Source organism: Vigna radiata, chromosome 4, assembly GCF_000741045.1.
Source record: "Vigna radiata var. radiata cultivar VC1973A chromosome 4, Vradiata_ver6, whole genome shotgun sequence".
NCBI classification, from domain to species: domain Eukaryota; kingdom Viridiplantae; phylum Streptophyta; class Magnoliopsida; order Fabales; family Fabaceae; genus Vigna; species Vigna radiata.
Window position 1 is genome coordinate 17,185,286 of NC_028354.1, and position 23,253 is coordinate 17,208,538.

A 23,253-nucleotide genomic window follows, 5' to 3' on the forward strand; every position below is an offset into this window, starting at 1 on the left:
TTCTTCCTACTCTCCTCATCTTCCTCTCTTTCAACTGTGAGTTTTCGGTCTATTTTGTTTAGTTTGTTATTTAGGTTTTATATGTTCCGTGATTTTAGTATGTTTTGTAAATTAATGTAAGAGAGTGTTGGAGTTGTAGGATAGCTTGCTAGAGGCTCTTGGAGATAGCGTTCCCCTAATAGAAGACTAAGAAAGTTTCTAGGGCCCTTGAAACCCATGCCATGTGACTACGGACGATGATATTTGTCGAGAGATTGAAGTTAAAAATGGTTAGTAATTGTGATATTTGACTTGGTGAAATCATAGTGTGGTTGAGTTAATGCAGAATGGTGAGCCACTGAAGTAAACACAGATACAGTAACAATGGTATATTGGAGAATGAGTGTTCCTTCCTGCACCTCCTTCATCTCGTCCTACACCTCCAAATTATAATTTAATTCCTACTGTACCCCTAATTCCTATAAAGCTGACTTATTCATTGTTTTTATAAAAAGTTACCTAACTTCGCCGCAACTCACACCCACAAACCCTTCACCCCCTTTTTATTCATTCTACCCTTTACCTTCTTGCTCTCATCCGCTCCAACATCAAGTTTTTGAAGTGGAGTTGCTGCTATCTGTGTTTGGCATTCGTGTGTAGCTGAGTACCACTTCTTTTCGTGTTTGAAGTCTTTTTGGCGTCATGTTAGTATTTTTCCTTCTTTTTTTTCCATTCGTAGATCTGGTTATGTGGTTGATCTTGTGGGGTTAAAAATCATGTTGTTGTCTTGATAAGAATCATGTTCTCTCTTGCTTGATCTGTGTGTTGCTTGATTTGTGTTGCATTTTTTCCTCTGAACTGTATTGTGTATTAAAATTTGTATATGAACTGTGAGAATGGAATCAGAGGAGGGTTTGGGGAGTGCGTTGTCGAACCGCAAATGGATTTGCGGTTAACGCTTGTCGTCGTTCGTACTACGGATGGGTTTTGGGGGCTGGGTTATCGAACCGCAAATGGGTTTGCGGTTAACGCTGCCGCAGCTGGATCAGCGCCAGAGACCAACCGCCGATGGATCTGCGGTTGGTTGGTTTGGGGGTACAGATTTCATTAACCACATTTCACAATGCGGTTGGCAAAACGCAGAAAGCCGCATTTCATAGTGCGGTTGGAAGAAACGCAACTCAATTGCATTATGTGGTTTGCAACTTTTTTTTCATTAAGATTTTTTCCAAATTTTTGTTTTTTTAGTTTTAGGTTGTTTGTTAATTTTTTTAAGTTTATAAAATTTTATATATTATTTATTGTTAATGTAATTTTGATTAATTATTAATTATGAATTTAGATTAAGTATTAATTAATTTATTGAATTAAATAATTTTTTTTATCAGTAAAGTATATTTTTGTAAATTGGTTTATTTATTTCTTAAATATTTCTTTATATTATTTGTTATGTATATAATTTTATTTAATTTTTTATTTTTGTTTGTTTACGAATTTAGAAATTTTATTAAATTATTTATTAATTAAATAATTATTATTATCCCAAATTTGATTTTATTAGAAATCGCAGTTCGATTTGCGGCACAGGAAAACGTATCTCAAAATGCGGTTGGGAGAAACCTCAATTCGATTTGCGGCGAAGAGTAAACGTCGTTCGAACGATGGCAAGATTAATCGCACCCCAAAAGGCGGTTAATGATGTTCATTTCTAACCTGGACCGAGCTTCGTCTTCCTCCTTGCACCAGCTATCCGAGCTTCCTCTTCCTCCTCGCACCAGCTATCACCACCAACTATCACCAACACAGTTCACCAACAAAGTTCACCACCACTAATCAGAATCACTAACTCTCAACTCAATAAAAAAATGAAGGAAAACGTTGTTGTTGCTCCTGATGTAACCAACAAAGGGGGTGCATGCTAGGGTTTATACCCTCAGACAGGAAGGTTGTTGGGAGTTAGGAAGGTTAAGAAATCATTAAGTGTTCATTAATTGCATTTTGACTTTTATTAAACGAAGGACAAAAAGGTAAATTTGGAGGTGCAGGAAGAAGAAGGTGAGGTGTAGGGAGCACTGCTCTTGGAGAATTCATATGGCTTGTCGTAAGACGGATGTTAACATCCGTGAAGGCGAAACAGATATTTCTTTTCTGTTTTAACTTTCGGATTGTGTATTATTTTTTTTAGTTTATTATTTTATTCTTTTTGTTAGATTTATTAAAATTATATTCAGAATATATTATTTTGTTAAATTTATTTTTGTAATTTTTTTATATAGAGTAAAACCTGTTTTAAAAATCAAAATAAAAGAATAATTGTTGCAGGCAGAAATGAACGAATTTCATTTCCATAATATCAGTGTAACAGATGCTTAATTTCTATGGGATGGGGTGTATGTTTATATATTAGTAAAAAGCAAAATCTTTTAACCACCAAACTCCCTGAATGAATATGGGCATCCGCCAACGGATGTCAACATTCGTTTAAGGTAAAACGGATGTCGACATCTGTTTTACCTTAGACGAATGTTGACATCCGTTGACGGATCCCCATATCCGTTTGAAGGTTTTCGACGTTGATTTAGATTACGTATCTCGTGCTTATACACGTCACACCTTGAAGAAAAAGAGATTGAAGTGTGTCACCCTCGAACAATTGGAAACCTCTCAAAGAAAGATAAGAGAAAGAATTCCCAACATGAGTGAGAATGAGAGCATGAAAGTGAGAATAAATATAAGAATGAGAGTATGAAGCATGAAGGTAAAAGAGGATGAATAGGTTGTATGTGAGAGTGGGTAGAATTTATAAAATTTTAATCTTAAAAATAAACTTTTATTGAAAGATAAATTAGGAATAGAAAGATGGAATGAGGGGTAAAAAAGGAAAGAGGAGGTGGAGGAAGAAAATGGAGAGGTGGAGGAAGCAACCCCTGTATTTTTTTTTTTCTTTTTAGTGTACGTTGAAATTGATATTTATACCTTTCCTTATTACTAAGCACACATACCTTTCCAAATTTCTTTAATACCCTTTCTCCTTTATTTCCCTTTGCTAAATAATCAATAAAATAAAGTCGGAGTAGCAAAGAAAACACAAAAGGTGTCAATAGGATTATATATTATTTTTTTAATAAAAAATAAAATAAACAATAAATGAAAAATTAGACGAGTATGATGTAGTTAAGTTCTAATCCTATATGTTTTATGTGCATTAGTTCAGAATTTTATGTTGTGGTTTCTGGTCTATGAACATCAGTATGGAATGATGTTATTTTTTCCCTACTCTTATAAATAGTAGAAAATAATAATAATAATAATAATAATAATAATAATAATAATTGTCATAATTCCAAAAACACATGTGGAAGGGAAAAGGTAGGTGTAAGTTTTTGGAGTAAGTATGTGGCTCCCGGTGAAAGTATATAATTAAAGTTTTCAAAATTTCTGTCATTCTCTGTATGCGTACATTCTCTTCAAAATTCTGAAGCTTATTTTCTCCTCATTCTCTCCGAAATTTTCTTCCTTCTCTCTCTACAAATTTTCATCATCTTCTTCTCTTTTCATCTTTTCCTCAAACGGCCACCGTCTAAGCAATTTAGGAGTCAAGATCTTTAATCTCCACCAATCAAAGGTCTTATTTAGAGTTGGTAAGTCTCGTCTTCTTAGATTCTTGAACTTTTAGGCACGTGCAAGCCAAGTTTCTGGTTGCATGTGTTCATCAGTGTTCTTTTCCCAATTCTGATCACATTTCTAGTCCTTTGGTTGAACTCTTCTCACCAATAGGTGAACTTTAGGTGTTCCTAGAATTTACTGGTGTTAAAGCAATTTCTGGAGGGTAGAAGTTGTTCGGTCTATTTAAGGTAAGGGAAGCTAGCTAATTTAATTAATTTGTTTTGATGTATGAATATGTTGATTGATGATGTTGCATGTATGTGAAATTGAATAATTTGGCATTTCGGTAATATTTGTGTGGAATATTGATGTTGTGTGTATGATGATTGTGTTTATGCATGATTTTGGGTCAGTGTGCGAGTGAAATTTGAAGAAAATATGATAGTGAAATTAGGGATTTGTGTTCGGTTTGAGTTTGGTATATATAAGAAATCGGGGTCTGTTATTTAGAAACTTGTTAGAATCCTTCAGACACTTAGAAATGTACCAAAACTAGTAAATCTGGTTCTCAGTCATTGAGTTTATGATTCTGCAAAATTGACTCTCAAATATGTGATGAAACTCTCTTAATGATGTTAGAAAGACTTAGCTATTCTTAATTAATATGTAGAGATGTATATGATATAAGTTTGAAGAATTAGAAGTTGGAAGAGTTTGATGAAATTAGTAAGAAGAGGGGTCGTTTATAATTCTGCAGTCATTCTGCAGAATTATGTAGTTGTTGAGGGTCCTTCATGGACCGTTCGGCCTTTCCCTAGTGCTCGGTCTTAACTGAATTTTTTTATTATGGAATCTTAGTTAATGATCGATCGATCATGTACTGTCTTATTAGTACTCGGTCATGTATTGTCTTGATGGTACTCGGTCATGTACTGTCTTGATAGTACTCGGTCATGTACTGTCTTGATAGTACTCGGTCATGTATTGTCTTGGTAGTGCTCGGCCCTTCAAAGAGTGTTCGGTCTCGTACTAACACTCGGTCTCTTGAAGAGAACTTCGTTCTATAGTCAAGTGTTTGGTCTAAGCCCTAAGTGTTCGGCCAAGACTCCAAGTGTTCAGCCTAAGCTCTTAGTGTTCGACCAAAGTTCCAAGTGTTCGGCCTAAGTCCTAAGTGCTGGCCAAGACTCAAAGTGTTTGGCCTAAGTTCTAAGTACTCGGCCAAAGCTCCAAGTGTTCAGTACAAGTTATATGTATTATGTCTAAGTCCTTAGTATTCAGTCTTAGACTGTATTCGGCTCATACTTGAGCCCAACCTGTTACATGGTCGTTTCGTCATGTTCTTGAGTTAAGGGAGTGTCGTCCCGTTCGGTATTGTACAGAGATTTTGTAATCTCTTTTTCTCGGTCTTGTTGAATGGTGGGAGTGGTTTTACTGGTTGTCCAATTTTAATTAAACATGTTATGAATGAGTAAGTATGATGTTAACGAGTATGGCTTGATAATTCTAATGAAATGTAGAAATATGATGTGATTTTTATAATATGGATTTGAATTGAGAATTTCTCATCAATGGTTGGTTGTGATATAGTAATAGCATGAATGTAGTTATATTAAACTCACGTTCATCCTAACATTCTAATGGTCATCAAATCTCAAATAAAAAAATAATGATGCATGTAGTGATATCAGCAGAAGATCTTAGTTTAAATTTTATTTAATACCTTGACCTAATATATGTGGTATATAGATTTAATTTTTGTAAGATATGTGAATGAATGAAAAGATAAAAAAAGTATTGAAGGTGTGGTAGGATAAGTTTGTAAAATTGATTTGAAGGAGATAGAAAATTGATTGATAGGGTTATGATTGGACCACATCGAAGTTGGAGCCATGGTGCAGTGAGTGCAGGACAGATGATGGAATGCAAATGTTTGTACGTCTCTTCAATTACTCACTCTGACACTTACACACACACTTGCATCTTTGTCTGTACGCTCTCTTAAATTACCACTCACGCACTCTTAAACTACCTTCTTTGGAAACCCTACACTCACACACCTATTTTACAACAACTATCTTTCAAACATATACATTCCAAAATCAAATAAGCTTTAACTTTATCTATATAATCACTTTTTTTAGAAGTGTCTTTAATCTGATTTCTCTTTTTAATAATTTAAGTTTTGTATGCTGGCTTAATTTTTTATAGATTGATAAGGAAAGTGAATTGGTTTATATTTTGTTTTTATTTTATATATGACCATATATAATCAAAATGAATTGATCAATAATTTTTTTTTAAAAAAATAAATATAACTTTTTAACATGTGTTTTATTTGTTAATTAAATAGTATTTGTGAACTGGTAATCTTTGTGTGCTTTTTATTACCTTGGGTGTTAAAATAGCATTGGTTATAGGGGAAGACACATAATAATAAATATGTAACCAAATTTGTTTTGAAGGCAATAAGAAGCATAGAAAACACCAAGTTTGGCCATTTCGAAAGGCATGCTAAAATCACAAAGAATTTGGGGTGATTTTTGTTATTTTGATAGAAAAGTTTTATATACTGATATAGAGTGAGTGAGGTAGTTATTGAAAAAATGAGATGGTGATATAAATAGACGAGCATAAGGAGCCAAATTTATAGTTACACGTTATTTGAGTTTGAATTGTTTGGGAAAAAGCCTTATAAAGGTGTGGTAGTAGAAGAAAAACATATAAATTTGGGAGTTTCCAATGAATGGCCAGAAAAGGTTGTTCTCACGTATCATTTTCCTACTGATCATATGGCTCAACCAGATCTTGCAAAAACGTTTAGTCCCTTTCCCACAATGTCAAAATTTCTATATTTTTATTACCAAACCTACCGTTTTCTTCCAACTTCTTGCAACTTGCAAGGTAAAACCACACTTTCCTTCCTTTCTTTCTCCTCAAACCACATTAAATGTCAGAACCTATTCTATTCATCATTGCCCATAATCACCAAATGTTTATAAGGTGTTTGGCTGGTTCTCATTAATATAATATTTGCAGAAATTAAACTTAACTATATGTGAGTTTACGTTATTAGTATGACGACAAGTTAAACAAATAATATGAATATATATACATACAAGTTTCTTATGTGTATGAAATATGATGAAGACAAACAAAGTACACATCAACGTAGAGAAATCTTAACTAATCGTTACATGACAAGAAAGTAGTGGAAACTAACTGCATATTTGATCGTTGATACCTTTTAGAAGAAGAAAAAATTAGGTAATCACTGGATTGATTGAAGGGATTGATGCTTTTTCTTAAAGGGAATGGTGCACTCAGGTGATGTGAATGAAGAATGGTCAGAAAAAGTTGAAGAGATCAAAACTTAAGTTCACCGAGTTGGATCCGTGACAATAATTGTCATGTAAACAAAAAAGAAAGGGTACGAATACATATATGATCGGACATCAGAATGTCGAAAATCTTAAAAAATCTGTCGTGGTGGCCAAGTTAGCTTGGTCGTGTCGGTGAGAATAGGGATGAAACAAAAAATGTCAAGTTAATTAATGGAGCCGAACATCATAACCAATTGGTGATGTTGTAATCCAGAACAACATGGCATTGGCTGCTCAACTCTGATGAAGATGAATTCGTCTCACATTTTTCATTCATAAATATAAAATCGTCATGGAATTACTCCCTTAAAGAATAACATGCTTAATATCTATTTTTTCACTAGTGGAAAAACGTTGTTTAACGTCACTCCTTAGACGTCAGTTTCGTGAAAATCCGACGTCTATTACTGCACGATGGCATTATCGTAAATAAATTGAAAAACTAGACGTCAGTTTCGATGTCAGGCAACGTCTATGACATCATAGACGTCGCACCTGCCGCAAACTGACGTTCAATTGCCTGAGGTATGTAATAAGACAGTCCATTAACGTCGGTGTTTCAGGGGACCGACGTCTACTAGGTTGCAATTAGTGCTGCCCATCAAATTCGCAGGAGCTTAGACGTCGGCTAGCAAGGGCACTGACGTCTATGTCACTGGCAGGAAATCAAACGTCGATTGGGTTACAATTAATGTTGTTCACCTAATGCCCCAGGCAATTAGATGTCACGTAGTCAAACGCCGACGTCTAAGGCCTGTCTGGAAGGCGGGAAGACAAAAATTCTTCAATGTAGACGTCAGTTCTAAGGGGCATCGACGTCTACGTTCCTGTATTTTCACCAAATTCGAGGGTTTTAGACGTCGGCTGTGAGGGGCACCGATGTGAACTACCCTGACAGGAAACCAAAACGTCAATCTTTTCAACTTCCTAGACGTCGGTTTCTGGAGCAATCGACGCCCCATTTCATTTTAAATAGACCGCGGACTCTTCTCGTCATTCAATTTCTGATCGCGTCTTCATCTCTTCTCTTTTTTCTCTGCTTCTCCTCTTCTTTTACTCGCTTGCGCACCTCTACTTTTTATCTTTTGCGGCATTGCATTGTCGTTTCTCATAACGTCATTGTCTTCGTCCTCTCCTTTTTCTCTCTTGCATCCCAGGTGCGTGGTTTTTTTTTATGCTTACGGTTTAAACTTTCTTTAGTCTTTTATCAATTATCTTGTCGTTCAACTGATTAAAGTTTGCTTTCTTTGTGTTGTGTTTTAGTGCAGTTTTGATCCTCTCTTTAGGTAACATAGTGCAACATTCTCCCTTTGCTAGTTTCCTCACAAGAAGAGTGGCGATCTTTTGAGTTTTCTAGTTCTTCTAACCCAAAATGAAACTTGGGTCCTTGTCTACTTCTCGACACCGTAATTTTTTTCTATTGTCGTTGAATAATGGGAAGTAGCCATGGACCCAGGTTCGGTTTTGGGTTGAAAGCATTAGAAGATTCAAAAGAGGCAAGCTTTTTTTGTGGGGAAACTAGCGAGAGGAGAGTGTTACACAATGCTACTGAAAGCCTGGATCAAAACTGCACTAAAACGCAAAATTGTTGTTAGACGTCGGTTAAAGTCATGTCCGACGTCTATAACAACATAGACGTCGGTTAGTGTCATTTTAAACCTCTTTATATATTCATGTTGACGTCGGTTTAATCATAGGTGGACGTCTATATAGAGTAATTAGACGTCGGTGTGAGTATAAGCAGACGTCTATATAGACGTCGGTGGATATCGTTAACTGACGTTTATATGGACGTCGATTCTGAGGAATTGCGACGTCCCATAGACATCACCCGTATAGACGTCGGATGTGAAAGTGACGTTAAAAGCCCAAATTAACCGACGTTAAACAGCGTTTTTGCATTAGTGTTTTGATGTCATTTTTAATTGAAACAAACCATTCTTCCTTTTTTATTTCTACATATCGTGCATGCCTAATACTTCTATTCAATTTCCTTTTTAGTATTTTTTACAAATTAAACCATATATATATATATATATATATATATATATATATATATAATTTTTAAAGTGTTGGAATATATTTTTGTCTGGCTTATTTTGATTTCTTCAAAGTATTTTAAATTGAAGTGTTGATCCAAATAATTAAAGAATCAAGTTGAGATTCAAGGTTCTAAGAAAGTATAATTTCAAAACAGTTGTAACTGTTAGGTGATAAGGTGTTTTGACGTTGGATTTGAATAATAAAGGAAGTTGATTAAGGTTGGTTACTTTAAACATGCAAATTGAGACAAATAGCAAAAGAATATTGATTTATTCATTTTTCTTTTAATTTCTTCTTTATTTTGCCTTTCAAAAACAAAGTTTTCGTTTATTTAGTTGTTTTTTTTTTTTTTAAAGTTGTTAAAATAGGTTTGTAAATAAGATTTCATGAAGATAAACACTGATAGGTGGTTTAATAGCGATAAGATAAATTCTAACCATAACTTTAATATCATATTAAATATAATAAAAATTATATGTGAAATTAATCTTCCTTTTACGGAATATATCATTTGTTTATAATAGAATAAATATGGATTAAGTCCAAAATACAAAAAAGAAATAATAATAAATTAATTAGAAATAAAAAATAAATATAAAATAAAAATAATATATGTAACGAAAGTCAATACATTTTATGTTTGAACCCATTTATGCTTCCCTTTATTCGTTTGGAGTCTTTAAGTTTGTCAATTTACATATAAGTTTTTTTCTATATATTTATATCTCTTATTATTCAAACTTTATCTGTTTGCTTTCTTATTTTGTTTTCTTGTTCAATTTGCATGACTCATTACTATTTTTCTCGTTAAGTTTGACTTTTCTTTATAAAAAATGATATATGCAAAACATTGTTATAGAACACGACCTCGTCAATTATTTAATTTTTACACATACTTCTGTCTATACCAGTTTTGGTAAAAAAAAGAAAAGTCTTGTCAATTCAATTTAGTCATTGCAATTCGAATTACACAAGGTTAAGTCGAATAATTAAATATTTGCTTACAAGCATTATATTTATTCAAATTAGAAAATTTATTTGTTTTATTTCATTGGGTTACATGAGAAACAACTAAAAATTAGTTGTATATACTCCTATTTATAAATTGAGATTTCAATTGCATTATAAATAACTAAAGTTTTGACTCATACTCATGTAATTGACTGAAAATTAAAAATTTTCGTGCATCAAAAGACTTAGAAGATTTTTTATATTTAAATTCCCAATTTCTATTTAGAACCTAAGAGTGAAAGAATCTCATTAAGAAGCGCAAACACAATGACAAAGAAGACTTCAATGGTGGAAATATTTTAGTCATTCAAAATTTATTGCATTGTATCGTTTTGCTTTTAATAACGTTGATTGGACAATAGGATTTAAATCCAAAACATTAATAGGAAACGTAGTCTTCCAACAGCCTCATTTTTCGATATTTGAGTTGTCGTTTTCACTTTTCATTTTTCATAGCATTAATACTTATGTTTACAAGTTTTATCTCAATCCGAACAATTATATTTTAACAATTTTTTTTTAACAACTTTTTGACAACAGGATATGTGTCACAATTCTATTAGTCTGTTTGAATTTATTTTAAAAAAATATTTGAAACGGACCAATCACAAACTATCACGTATGCTTTGTAAAAAAATTGTGAAAATAGAATTGTTAAAGAGACTTTTTCCATTTTTTAAGAAGATGTGTACACTAAAAGAGTATCCTTTGCTAACGGTAATATTCATTTCACTCTCATACACTGTTGTTGTTACCTTCCCACAATCACGCTATGACAAGAAAAACAACAACAAACAAAACGAAAAAAAAAACTATAGTTAAGAAAAATGAGCATGCTTCATTGAATATCTGCTACATTCCAAACTCTTTCACTTTTCACTTGTAAACGACGACACTTTCTGAAGGTATTTGTCTGAATTAAGTGTCTCTTTCCAAACACTGAAAGTCTAAAAGTATGGATTTCTATATTATTTAACCAACCGTCCAATTAGACCAAACCACCCACTCACGTCAATTACTTTCAGGTCTTATTATAGAAACTTGAACCCAACTTTACCGACATAATCCCATGTAATTAAAACCGGTCTGCATAATGTTCATTTGACAACCTCCATTAACTAACAATTTTATCCACATAAACAAACTTTCCGTTATACTCAGTAGTGTTTAGGACGAGTTCATACTTTACCAGATTCAAGCAGAATAAACAAACATTATATCTATCTATCTGTATCAAATATGCATTTTTACACTCCTGACTGAGTTCTTTCAAGTTCCGACCCATATAAATTAAAGTACATAAAGGTAAGAAGTTTAATAAATTTAAGGAGTGCTACATTTTGGCCATCCATAAAAAGAGGCACATACATATATGTAGCTGGTACAAGCACTTAAATTTTATTGGCAAAAGAGAAAACATCTGGTTATGAAATGTCCTACCTGCCATATGAGAGGTACAGCCTCAAACTGCACTATACTCTCTCAGCACACCTAGAATGAAGTACACTCTTATAATAATTAGCACTCTTTGAATGAAAAAATCATAACACTCATGGCTTATTGATTAAGTAGGCTCCTAATGATTCCCGCTTCAGCACTATCAGCGTCAATTGTGGTCAACAACTGAGACAGTCGCTCACTCAAGTCACTCACCTCTCTGTGCAAGCTTCTGATGTAGTTGCAGGTTTCTTGTAGGACCTTCGACGCTGAAACCTGCATTGTAAAAAAGTCAGTATCTTGCTTACCTACGAGTCACTTTCTTTATCTCACTCACACACCCCGTACTTTGCATGAAATTTAAACCGCTTCCGTTCAATCAGCAGGAACAAACAGATTAGACTCCAACACATGCTATCTCACCCAATTCTTATTACTATATCATCCAATCAGTCCATACGGAAAGATTCGTTTCATGCATGAGTGGGTCAAAATTAACCACTTGACTACCCTCCTCGTTTTTTATGGTTTTTTTCTACTTCTGGCCTTCTGCATTACTTGTATATACTGCTGTTACTGCCAGAGTTGTTTTGGCGTAAGCTTCATTCTTCTTCATTTCCAACATGTAACTGTGCTAAATTCTCATTTCATTTAAATGTTATATATGCAGTATAAGTTAAATATTTAAAAAACATTATTCACAGTAATTATATTATGTTCAAGCACGATTAACTCTTTTAAAAAATAAATGTAATATCTTTCGAAAAATATTGTCGTCACCGTTGCTCGCATCTTTTACGAATTATAAAGTAACAACATTTCAGAAATATACTAAAACGACTGAGAATGTAACTATAGCGCATCAAAGTAAAATCCAAGAAATGTATGCAATAAAAAATATTATAATATATATGTATGTATGTATGCATATTTAAATACATTATCTTTGCAAATATAATTTTATAGAGTCAATGAAAAGGCTTTAAAGTCTGAGGGATCTGTATAGATTTTGGAATTGTTTGGAACTTGGCCCTCAATATGCGGGTCAAATTATGACTATCCATGACTCTTCCTTTATTATAATACAAGTGACATGTTCAGCAGGAGACATGCCACTATGATCGGTAGCATAATCCTACTCTATCACTTCACATATACAGAAACAAAGAAGCAAGCTGTTTCTGTGTTTGTATAAGAGATATATATCTCTATCAGCATGCGTGAAGTTGAAACAGTTGTGTTTTATATGAGCCAGGAGAAGCTTCAGCCTAAGTTAGATGCACATGCCAAGGAATCCCTTCAATTTTCTCAAGAAAAAGAGTTTAAAGAATAAAAACTCCCAGTAATTATGTGTTAGTAGTATACTTTTAAGTTATACTGTAATTCTCCCTCTAGATGTGGTTTTTCATCATTTTTACTGCGAGGTTAATAGCTATATAGATGTAATTTTTTTATTTATTTTTTTTTATTTCTAGACACGCATTACATTACATTTGTGAGTAAGGTGAGAGATTGAGTTGTGTACCTTGTCAGATCGCCTACTGCGAATCTCAGGAACAAGTTGGCGCAATTTGGAAACAAGCTCGATGATTTGGTCATCGGAGATCCTCGTAGACCCTGAATGTTGTCTGGATCTTCGGCTAGACATGTTACTAGGTTGCTAGGTAGAGGTTGGTGTAGTTGTGTATGTATGTAATTGTTGAAAGTGCAAGCTAAGCTAGGCTATATATAAGCAGAGGTATGTGTGGGGTTATGTATGTGTATGATAAGTTTTAGCTGGTAATATGGAAGCAGAAGGAATGGTTTTGGTTTGGGAAGTGGGAAATAAAAGACATGGAGTTAGTTGAAGAAGGGGAAGGGGATATATAGGAGTAGGAGGAAGGAGATTGAATACGAGGGAGGTTTTGAGTGAGAGGAGAGAGAGATACAATGAAGGAAGAGAAAGGACCATGGGGACAGAGATAGATAGAGAGAGTACAATAACGTAGACAGCTATGTTGGATGTCAAGAAAACATTGATTGAAAGCACTGAACTAGCCTTAGTAATTCGTCTTTCAAATTTAGATAAGAGAATTCTTAATTTTCTACTCTCATTTTATACATTACTTCTTACTTACATCCCAAACCTTTTTTTGTCTGCTTACTAATTCTGTGCTATTTTTTATCTAATCTTTTTATAGCTTACCCCGATTTCTAATGATGCTTCTAGTACACCATCATTAAGATCTTTTCATGAGATTGCTTATCACTAAGACGTGGTATTAATACATCCATCAAAGTTTTGAAACAATTAAAATGTTAAACACCTAAGTTATTACAAATGGAGTGAGTGAAGGAAGAAAATGACAGATAACTTTGTTAGGAGTAAGAACGCATATTAACATGTTATCAAATATAATCAACCCCGTTCAGAAATAAAGACTTTTGGGTCTGTCAATGGTCAAATATTGGGTTCACTATTTAACTTATCAAAATCAGTCTAAAAATTCATTTCATCAATTATCGACTATTGTAATTCAATTTCATTCAAAGAACGACATATATGATTTACTCGATATTGGAACCACAATCTTCTTGAGTTCAAAATAATATTTAACAAATCTAAACTGCAAAAATATAAAAAATTTTACGGGTTAGGTGTATTCCTAGATTAAATTATTTAGTACATTTCACCATTTCTTGTAGTTTAATTGAGTGGGTTGACCTAACGAGTTCAACCTGCTTTGATCATGTTATATTGAAAAGATTAGTCTTTGTAAGTTATGTTTGAAAGATTATCTGTTGAGAGATAGTTTTTTTTTTTTTTTTTTTTTGCACAAATATTTTCTAAATTGAGCGATTAACAATTTAGTTTAGGAGAAAACCTCAAGTTTCTAATTAATTGCATCATTAACTATAATTGGAGTTTTACCTCCATAACCTAAACTGACCTATGATGTAATATGAATTTTACTTAATACCATCTATTTAAGATTTAATACATGCTTTATATATCAAAATAAAATTGTATGTTAATTAGAGAACTTCTGAATGTGTACCTATAATATGTACACACTCACCTCACTTCTCATATTTATTATTCTTTATTCATATTTCTTTAATTCTAAAAATTGGGACAATTTTTTTTTCCGAAATCAATAACCATCTCTATGGTATTTTTTAAAATATTGAACAAAATAATCTACGCCCATCTGAAAAGGACAAAGTCGGCTGTTCAATTAGTGTGTTCTCTTCCTCGTTCTTAATAATAAAAAATGTCATGTAAGAAAAATATAAATAAAAGGATAACGTTTTTCTTATGGCAATAATGGTACTCTTTTATTAAAGCAACCATGTCGTTTTTTAGCAAAACATAAAAGAAGACTTGGATTGAGTATCCAAAGAGAAGAAAAGAGAGGATTGAAAGAAGGAAAACTGAGTTATGATGTTGTAATTATAAAAGAAAACATGGAAAATTGAAAACGAGAATATATAGTGTATTTTGGTGGAGCATAGTAGTCTAGTAGTTTCTATGGTTTTGTTGAGAAAAGAAAAAAGAAAAATAGTGTATTTTGGTTAAGATTGAAAATAGTTGATTTGAGTATTTTGAAGTTTAGTGAATATGGAGAGAGAACGTAGGTTTGAGTTTGGTGCTTGGCTCCAAATTGGGTTGGATCTCAAGTGTGATTATAAGAGTATGTTTGCTTTTAAGTAAACAAAGTGGACCTTCATGTACATCTCTCTATGAGCAGGATCATGTGATTATGGAAAGACACTCCTCATTCAGGGGCTATATCAAAATTTTCTCCGCAAATCACACAATTCCATGTGATTGTACTTCAAAACATTGTTGTCCACACCATTCACGGATTTCTTTCAATATTTCTCTCCTTATAAACCATCTTTTTTAATCACCATTACTTCCACTAATCCCCGCTTAATTACAACCATAAATCACTTATGCCTTTTCTATTACATTACACTTTTGCTAAAGTTAGTACACTGCATTGTCAATTTTATAATAATAGATTTTGTTGTGTTACATTGCTCATGACATGACATCTTGACATGAAAATTCACGTAACATTCTCACATGTGTATTGTCCTACAATGTTCAAAATATGAAGTTACACCTTTCTAATTCTTATTAATATAAAGGTAGAGAGTACAACTTAAGTTATGAACCTAATTTCTATAACTTTTTTACTTAATCATATTTCCTAAATTATAGAAGCTCTCTCTACCAGCCATATTCACGTACACAGCACAGAAAAAATATAGTCCACAAGATTATGTAATAAACTGAATACGACACTTTCAATAAAAGATGTTTACGTACATATTAGTGAAAACACTAAAACATTTCGATTTCATGTTTGAGAAGAAGAAGGAATAACCTAGAATAGGGAGCTTACGTTAAGTTGATGCTTGCTCATAGGTGACAATGTTTAGCATGCACATGGCACAGTGATGGAGTATCCTGGTTCATTAGTTGGTGGTTCAATGTGTTTAGCTGCTGGATCATGTGATTTTCATTGGTCTTTTCAAGGTGTAACATACTAGACCAAAGTTGTACAATCAAAAACCACTAGCACGTAGCATCCTTTAGTTAAAAGAGATAAAAGTTATCAACAACATATTCATATATTTATTATTAGAGCTAATCACATTTCTTTTCAGATTTTACCTTCCTTCTTGCTCAACATTAGTAAACATTAAAAGATAAAAAGTGTTTCGCCAAACCTATGATACATTCTTATCACACTGTTTCAGTAGATAATAGTTGTCCCTTCACAATCTCCTGATCGTCCGGTCCGTGGTCACGTCTTTCGTATGATCGTTCGGTTTCAACACCCTCACTGCTCTAGTCCAAAACCGGTCGGGTACCTGTCTAAGAGACTCTGACGCTCAAGTCAGTTCTCAAGTCAACAGTAGAGATAGAAAGAAAAAGTATCAATCAGATATCAATGTGCATTTACTGTTCTTACCTGTCTCACCTTTGACCTCCTATTTATAGTTTTCTAGGTGGGCCTTCGTTTAGCCTTTTCTTAATGACGGTCCAATCTCAGCCCAGAAGTCCCTAATCTTGTTTATTTTCTTAATTTTACGTTTACTGTGATCACGATGACCGACCGAGTATTTGTTGATTACCCGTTGAAATCGCGTTCGTTATATTCTCAAACCATCCGGGGCATGACAATTAGGACGGGCGGATATGTTGTCGTTCCCGACTGACCGGACGTTTCCAGAAGTGCTCACCTATTTAATGGTTTCTTCGGACCGGCCGTCTAATCTCAATTTCGTCCGTCCGTCCTACTCCCTACTGTAAACACACCAATGCATTTCTCCCACATATTTCATACTCTTTTTATCACTCTACAACTAAAAAATAAATCATTGTATTTATGCATGATGCTTAAACAAATGAAAACTTTTCAAAACCTCTAAATGCTTATCAAGTTATATGTTTTCATCTTTACTTTCTTTATTAAGTTTTAGAAGATTTAACTTATTCACAAGTACACCAAATTAGCTATAATACAACTTAGTACATAAATTTACAAGAGTATATGCTATAATTGGATTTTATCCCATCTTCTTCCAGTGAACCACTACTTATCTTATTTATTCACTTATACAAATCATTTAATATCGTGGAAGTGCTCTTTAAACGTAATTTTATATTCATTCCTGATACTAGTGTTTAAAATTATCAAACTTCAATATTTGTCAATGAGTACTTGAATGAATCTAATTGTTTTGTTAAATAAATATTTGTATTAATGTGTACATAACTAATACTAATCTTATTTATTTTGAATTGTTATATTTATTTAAGTTAGAGTTACTTAACCGACACTTTACACTAAATATAAAAAAGTATTAAAAATAAATAATATTAAGTCAGCTAAATCAACATTAATCTTATTTATTTTTAATATTTTATTTATTTAAGTTAGTGTCATGATGATGTTAACTCTAAAAGAATATTAAAAATAAATAAAGTTAGTGTCAGTTTAGTAAATATTTACTTTTATTTATTTTTAATATGATTTTAATTTAAGTTATGATAATTATAAAAAGATATTAAAAATGAATAAGTCTAGTATGAGTCAAGAATTGTTCATCTTATTTAATTTTAATATTTATATTTATTTATGTTATAGCATTATGAGGGAGTACGTTCTTTATATTAAATATGAATCATATACAAGTTTTAAACTAATAGTCCACATATATCTTAATAATAAAAAGTTTCTCATTCATAATTTTTTTTTTCTTCACTTTTTATATAAATTTAATCATACTCATATTTTTTCCTTTTCATCCATATTGTTCTCGTGTTCTTTTTCATTCACACACTTTCAATTTAAAAGTACAAAATAGAATCCTATCGGAAAATAAACCTAAAATATCTATGTTGGTGGATGCAATTAACAACGTAAATGTCTATTTATTTTAACCTAATTGTACCTTTAATAAATAATAATGTTATATATCTTTAAATATTAACAACGATACTGTATTAAATTATTACTATTATTATAAAATAATAACTTTAAAATTATTAATGACTAAGAAAACACTAATAACATCAGCTTAACCCACTCTAATAATAGCTAATAACTGCAGAAAATATTGAACAGAATTTTGTGGTGTGCATTAGCGTAATACTTTTGTCATTCTACCCAATATATAACTCAAAGATATTCACAGTTTGTCATAAAACAAAACCATGTTGCAATAGTTATTTTTTAAGAAAAGAATAAAAATATTAATACAAAATTGTGAATATACTAAAAAAAATTAAATATCACTGTAACTAGTAATCAAATATTATAATTTTATTTAAAAAAATGAAATAATACTAGGAAAATATAATAACATTAAAATTTTGTAATGTTTTTTTTTAAATGGCTTTCTAATTTTTTTAAAGGATTACTTCATATATGATATATATTTAAATGATAAAATTTATGTGAAATAAATGTTTCAAAGAATTAGTTGATTAATTCATCGTTTTTTTTTATAAATAATTTTTAGTGTTTGTTCTTCTTTGTTAGAATTCATGCACTATAATGTTAGCATTTTATTTCTTTCATTTTTTGAACTTATTATTTATACTTTTCTGTATATTTATAGAAGTATACTTATCTATGTTATAATTTCAGGATTTGTATAGTAATTTTGGTACCATATTTCTTTTCAGTTTGCTATTTTATTATGTCATATGTTTTTTCAATTATCATCACACGATGTTAACTATTAATGCTAACATTCATTTTCACGGATTTTCCCGTTTTTTTTATTCTTTTTAATTTTATATTCCTTTTTTTATTGTTGTACATAATGAAATTAAATTATTGGTATGACATTTTAAATTTATAGCCTGACTAATATAAATAATGAGAAAATGCTACAGAAGAAGTTTAATTTTGGCATGCACCTAAGGTTTTTTTAGGAACCTATATTTCTATTTATAATGAATTTATTGAAGTTTCAGTCAACACCGTCGAGAAAAAAAAAAAAGGTAATCGTAGAATCATATTTATTAAATGAAATTCCTTTTAAATTTGTAATTTATCATTCTATTTGCAAGTCATTTTCTTTTATCAATAATAGAAGATTTTATAACTATAATAGATTAATTAAGGTACTACAACTGATTTAGAAGATATTTATAACATTAATAATCATTTATAGAGGTCTTTCAAATATTGAAAAAATTTATTCATAATATATAAAATGTATTTTTCTATTTGCCGGTGTTATACCAAGATATATTTATAACATTGTCTGGGAAATCACTGGATAGTCTATTATTATTTTTTATTTCTCAAGATGTTTGCCGATTTGTTAGTAATTTACTTTTTTTTTTTAATGTGAAAGGAAATGAGACTAGAATATGAAAAATACTTTTTTGGCTTTTCTATTATAATATTATAGGTCATGCAAGGAATGCTAAAAGTATTTTTCCAATTAATTGAATTTTTATGTAGGCAAAGGAACAAAAGTAATAACATCTTTTATCTCTTAACTACTAATGTTATTAATTAAGAATTTATGGATGTGAGTATGCGTAGCAAAATAAAAAAAAAATACATATTTGTGTCTATGTGAATAAAATTTCGAAGCAAATAGTTAACATTTAAGAATGTATATTAAAAATTTATAAAATATCTTCTTTTTTAAATATTGACGGGTGTCTAAAATTTTCACGAATTTTGATATATTCACGAATTTTAAAATACATGTAAATTTAAATAGAAATCCAACAGATAATGAATCAAGTAATAAATGAATATTTTTTATTATGAATCAAATAACGAGTAAATAATATACGTGTTCGATCTGATCTGTTGTCATCTCTATAGTCTTTAGACAATGTAAAAACTTATTTTATATACAAATGACACCATTAAAATATTTATATTCACTTTAACTAGAATTCTAATATTTATCAAGCTCAACTACTTTGTTTCTTGTTAAGTTATATATATGATGTCATCTTCTCTATTAAGGTGAATATAATTGCTCCATCACTTCCTAACTCAAATCCTTTGAAGTAATAATGGTGAGTAGATGTCTCGTTAAACAAATTCTAACACTATTCACACGACCAAGGTTTTAAATCATGACAACTATGGGAGGAAAAAATCTATCATGCAAACAACATTGTTTAAAGTTTGTAACAATATAATTATGAATGTAACATTATTTGAAAAACAAAAACTCAAAGTGAACTCACAATTTGATATACAATCTTTTTTTATATCCTAGATGTCATTTATCCTATAATAATATAGAGTGAGTTCATGTGTCAAATGGGAGGATGATTGTTTTGACCATTTGTCTTTTTTTACATTACTTTTTTCCTACAAGTCATACCCTATCCAAGACAATATGTGAGGGTAATGCTCTTTTGTTGGATGTATACAAATTCTCTATTTTTTTTTTCACTTATAAATAAGTAATTTATGAAATAAATTGAATATTTTGAAAATAAATACATGAGCAAAGTTTAATCAATGAAAAATACAAACTTATACTATAAAGATTTTGTTTCTTTAAATAAATATTTGTTATATCTCTTCATCTTTATCATATTTTTAATTAAATGGAAACTTACTAATGTATTTTGTAAATATATTATATAGTTTGTCAAATTTATCTCAAATTTTTATTTTATAGTTACATGTGAAAATATTTTGCTCCTATTAAATTTGAGATCTCAAACTCAAAATTTGTGTACAAAATAAATTGAATAGAATAAAATTAATTTGCATTCAAAATGGACCTACCAAAATATCTTATTAAATCATATTTTTGTCTAATTCTTCATGTAATCTCGATCATGTGTACTAAAATGGATTTTCAATTGTGATAAAGTCCTAAATAATTGACAGCCATCAAAAGATTGTGCTTTGGAGCTCTCTTTGGGTCTATGTCAACATAAACTTTGGTTGACATCTGCTTAATTATCAGATGTTGCAATTATGATTTTTCTAATCTTCTTAAATGAATGGATGTTGTATTCTTAAAAAAATTGACCATAAGTGTGAAACTATAATTAAACATAACTAATTGCTTATTAAAATATAAAATATAATAATTGTTATTTACTTCTAATGAAATATTCTCTTATAAATTTTCGTTATGATCTTTATTATTTTAAGAGAGATGTACGAGTCATATCAATTATTGAATCATATTTTAATAAACAACATGTTTACATTTTTTATGAAATAATTGACCACACACAAAGATGGTGATTCACAAAAAAAGAATTTTTTTTATAAGTTATTAAAAATAATATAGCATTCTTATCAATTTACATTTTTAAGACTTATTAGTAAATTCCATTTTATTTTATTTTTGTGTCGGATTTGCCTTAAAATAGGCATGTGGGTGTAAAATTATATGGATGCTAATTTATTAGGGCCGAATTTTTAAGGGCAACCATGATTTATTGTTAATTTTTATATTAATTTTTTAACTAAAATAGCTGTGTTGATTAAGTTGAAACTAATGCGGTTTTATTTTAAAATTTATTTAATTTAATAAATAAAATATATTATTAATATTAGTTTAATTTGTATTGATTTCATCCGCGTTAATAAAAAAATTAAATAAATTTATAAAACGTCTTCTTGTTTAACAAATAAAAATGAATAAAATAGAAAGAAAATTATAGTGGATGAAAAAAAATAATGTACATAAAGGATATGAGTATAAAAAAAAAAATAAATGAGAAGAAAAATGAATAAGGTATAGAAAAAAACCTAGACGAAGAAGATGAATATAGGTGAAGAGAATGAGTGTAAAAAGATTTATGAATATAAACGAAACAAATAGATGTAATAAGTTTTATATATATAAAAAAAAGATAAGAAAATTGTCAGTAAAAGTATTTGTGATCTTTAAACTTAGGTTTTAGGTTAAAAATAATTTATTGTTCATACTTAATGTTACAAACACAAACAGATTCATAATATACAACTTAATGTCAACGACACTAAATTAAATAAATAGAAATATTAAATTTCTCATGACTCGTTTTGGCTTAATTTGTCCTTGATTCACCACGAACGGATTGGATTTTTATATAAAAAATAATAATAGTTCAGAAATTGTAATTTACCTCACCAGAGGCTGGTCCACCACTTTTTTTACTAATTTGTTTATATATACTATAAATAAATATTAAAATTATATTGAATTATATAAATATTTCTTAAGTTTTTAATAAACTAACTAATATTTTTAATTAGACGAATTGAAGTAATTATTACATTTATATGTTAAATTATTATTATAACTAATAATTAAAATTTAATTTATAAATATAAATTATTTAAATTATAATACTATAATATATTTACGTATTTAAAAAACATATAATATAAATTACTTAATATTTAAATTATTTTTATTTTTATTTTTATTTTTATTTTTAGAAAAATAAAATAAAACAAAACGGACTAATGGATCGGAGCATATAGACTACCTTTTAATTCGTCAAATTGACGGATTAAATAAACTAAGTTAAAACATTCTCACACTTGTCACTTACTAGTCATGACTAACTTTGTCATTCCTATCAATTATTGACATGAATATTTATTTATTAAAAAAATTAAACTTTGCATTAGAATTGATTTAACATATTTTATTAAAGTCTAATATTAAGCTAAACCAACTTTAATATACTTATATTTATTTTTTGAAAAGTTAAAAATTACATTTTTTAATTTTTAAAATAAGAATTTTTATGTCTTATTAGAATCAACTTAAACGTACCAGGCCGACCATTCAGGTCGATTACCAGTTGACCACTAGGTTGACCATTGAGATTGATCACTCAAATCAGCTACATGGTTAGATCGTAAATGATAATAATTCATTAAAATCTGAATACAGATTAAGGTGTGATTGGACTGTCATTAGACAACAATGAAAGATAAATGTCCATTATAATTATTATATAAAGATTTGACATATGATTATAGAAGATTATACAAACAATATGCATAGTCATTCGACAATCATCTACTAACTTAAGTATCATAATATTTTTTTTTTTTGTAGAGATATCCTTCCACATATTTGGACAAGCAGAACAAAATCAAATGAACTTCTTAAGTGCTTAACTAGTCTCCTTAATAGTCTATCCAGTCTACTACAGTGTTTGGTTAATTTCCTGGAGCAAAATAATGTGATCTCAGGTGACACTAATTAATGTTTAAAAACTAAATTTATGATTCTCCTTCAAAAATAACATGGCTGGTTTTCGCGGTAATTTCATCTTGCATAAACA

At 30.3% G+C, this 23,253-nt stretch overlaps 1 protein-coding gene across 1 annotated transcript; it reads right to left on the minus strand.

Moving 5' to 3' along the window:
* Window positions 1-11,398: 11,398 nt before the first annotated feature.
* LOC106758893 (transcription factor PRE6) lies at window positions 11,399-13,535 on the minus strand. The gene is made up of 2 exons (XM_014641895.2): window positions 12,982-13,535; window positions 11,399-11,732 (listed from the first exon to the last, which is right to left on the minus strand). Exons 1-2 carry the CDS (start codon window positions 13,102-13,104, stop codon window positions 11,577-11,579), a joined length of 279 nt encoding a protein of 92 aa, XP_014497381.1. The 5' UTR covers window positions 13,105-13,535; the 3' UTR covers window positions 11,399-11,576.
* Window positions 13,536-23,253: the final 9,718 nt, after the last annotated feature.

What these genes read in the sequence shown, in the direction of transcription:
- LOC106758893 (XM_014641895.2), bottom strand. Translation starts at nt 13,104, where the DNA reads ATGTCTAGCCGAAGATCCAGACAACATTCAGGGTCTACGAGGATCTCC. An exon ending in GCAGTAGGCGATCTGACAAG is followed by an intron (nt 11,733 to 12,981) that starts GTACACAACTCA and finishes TTTACAATGCAG; the next exon opens with GTTTCAGCGTCGAAGGTCCT.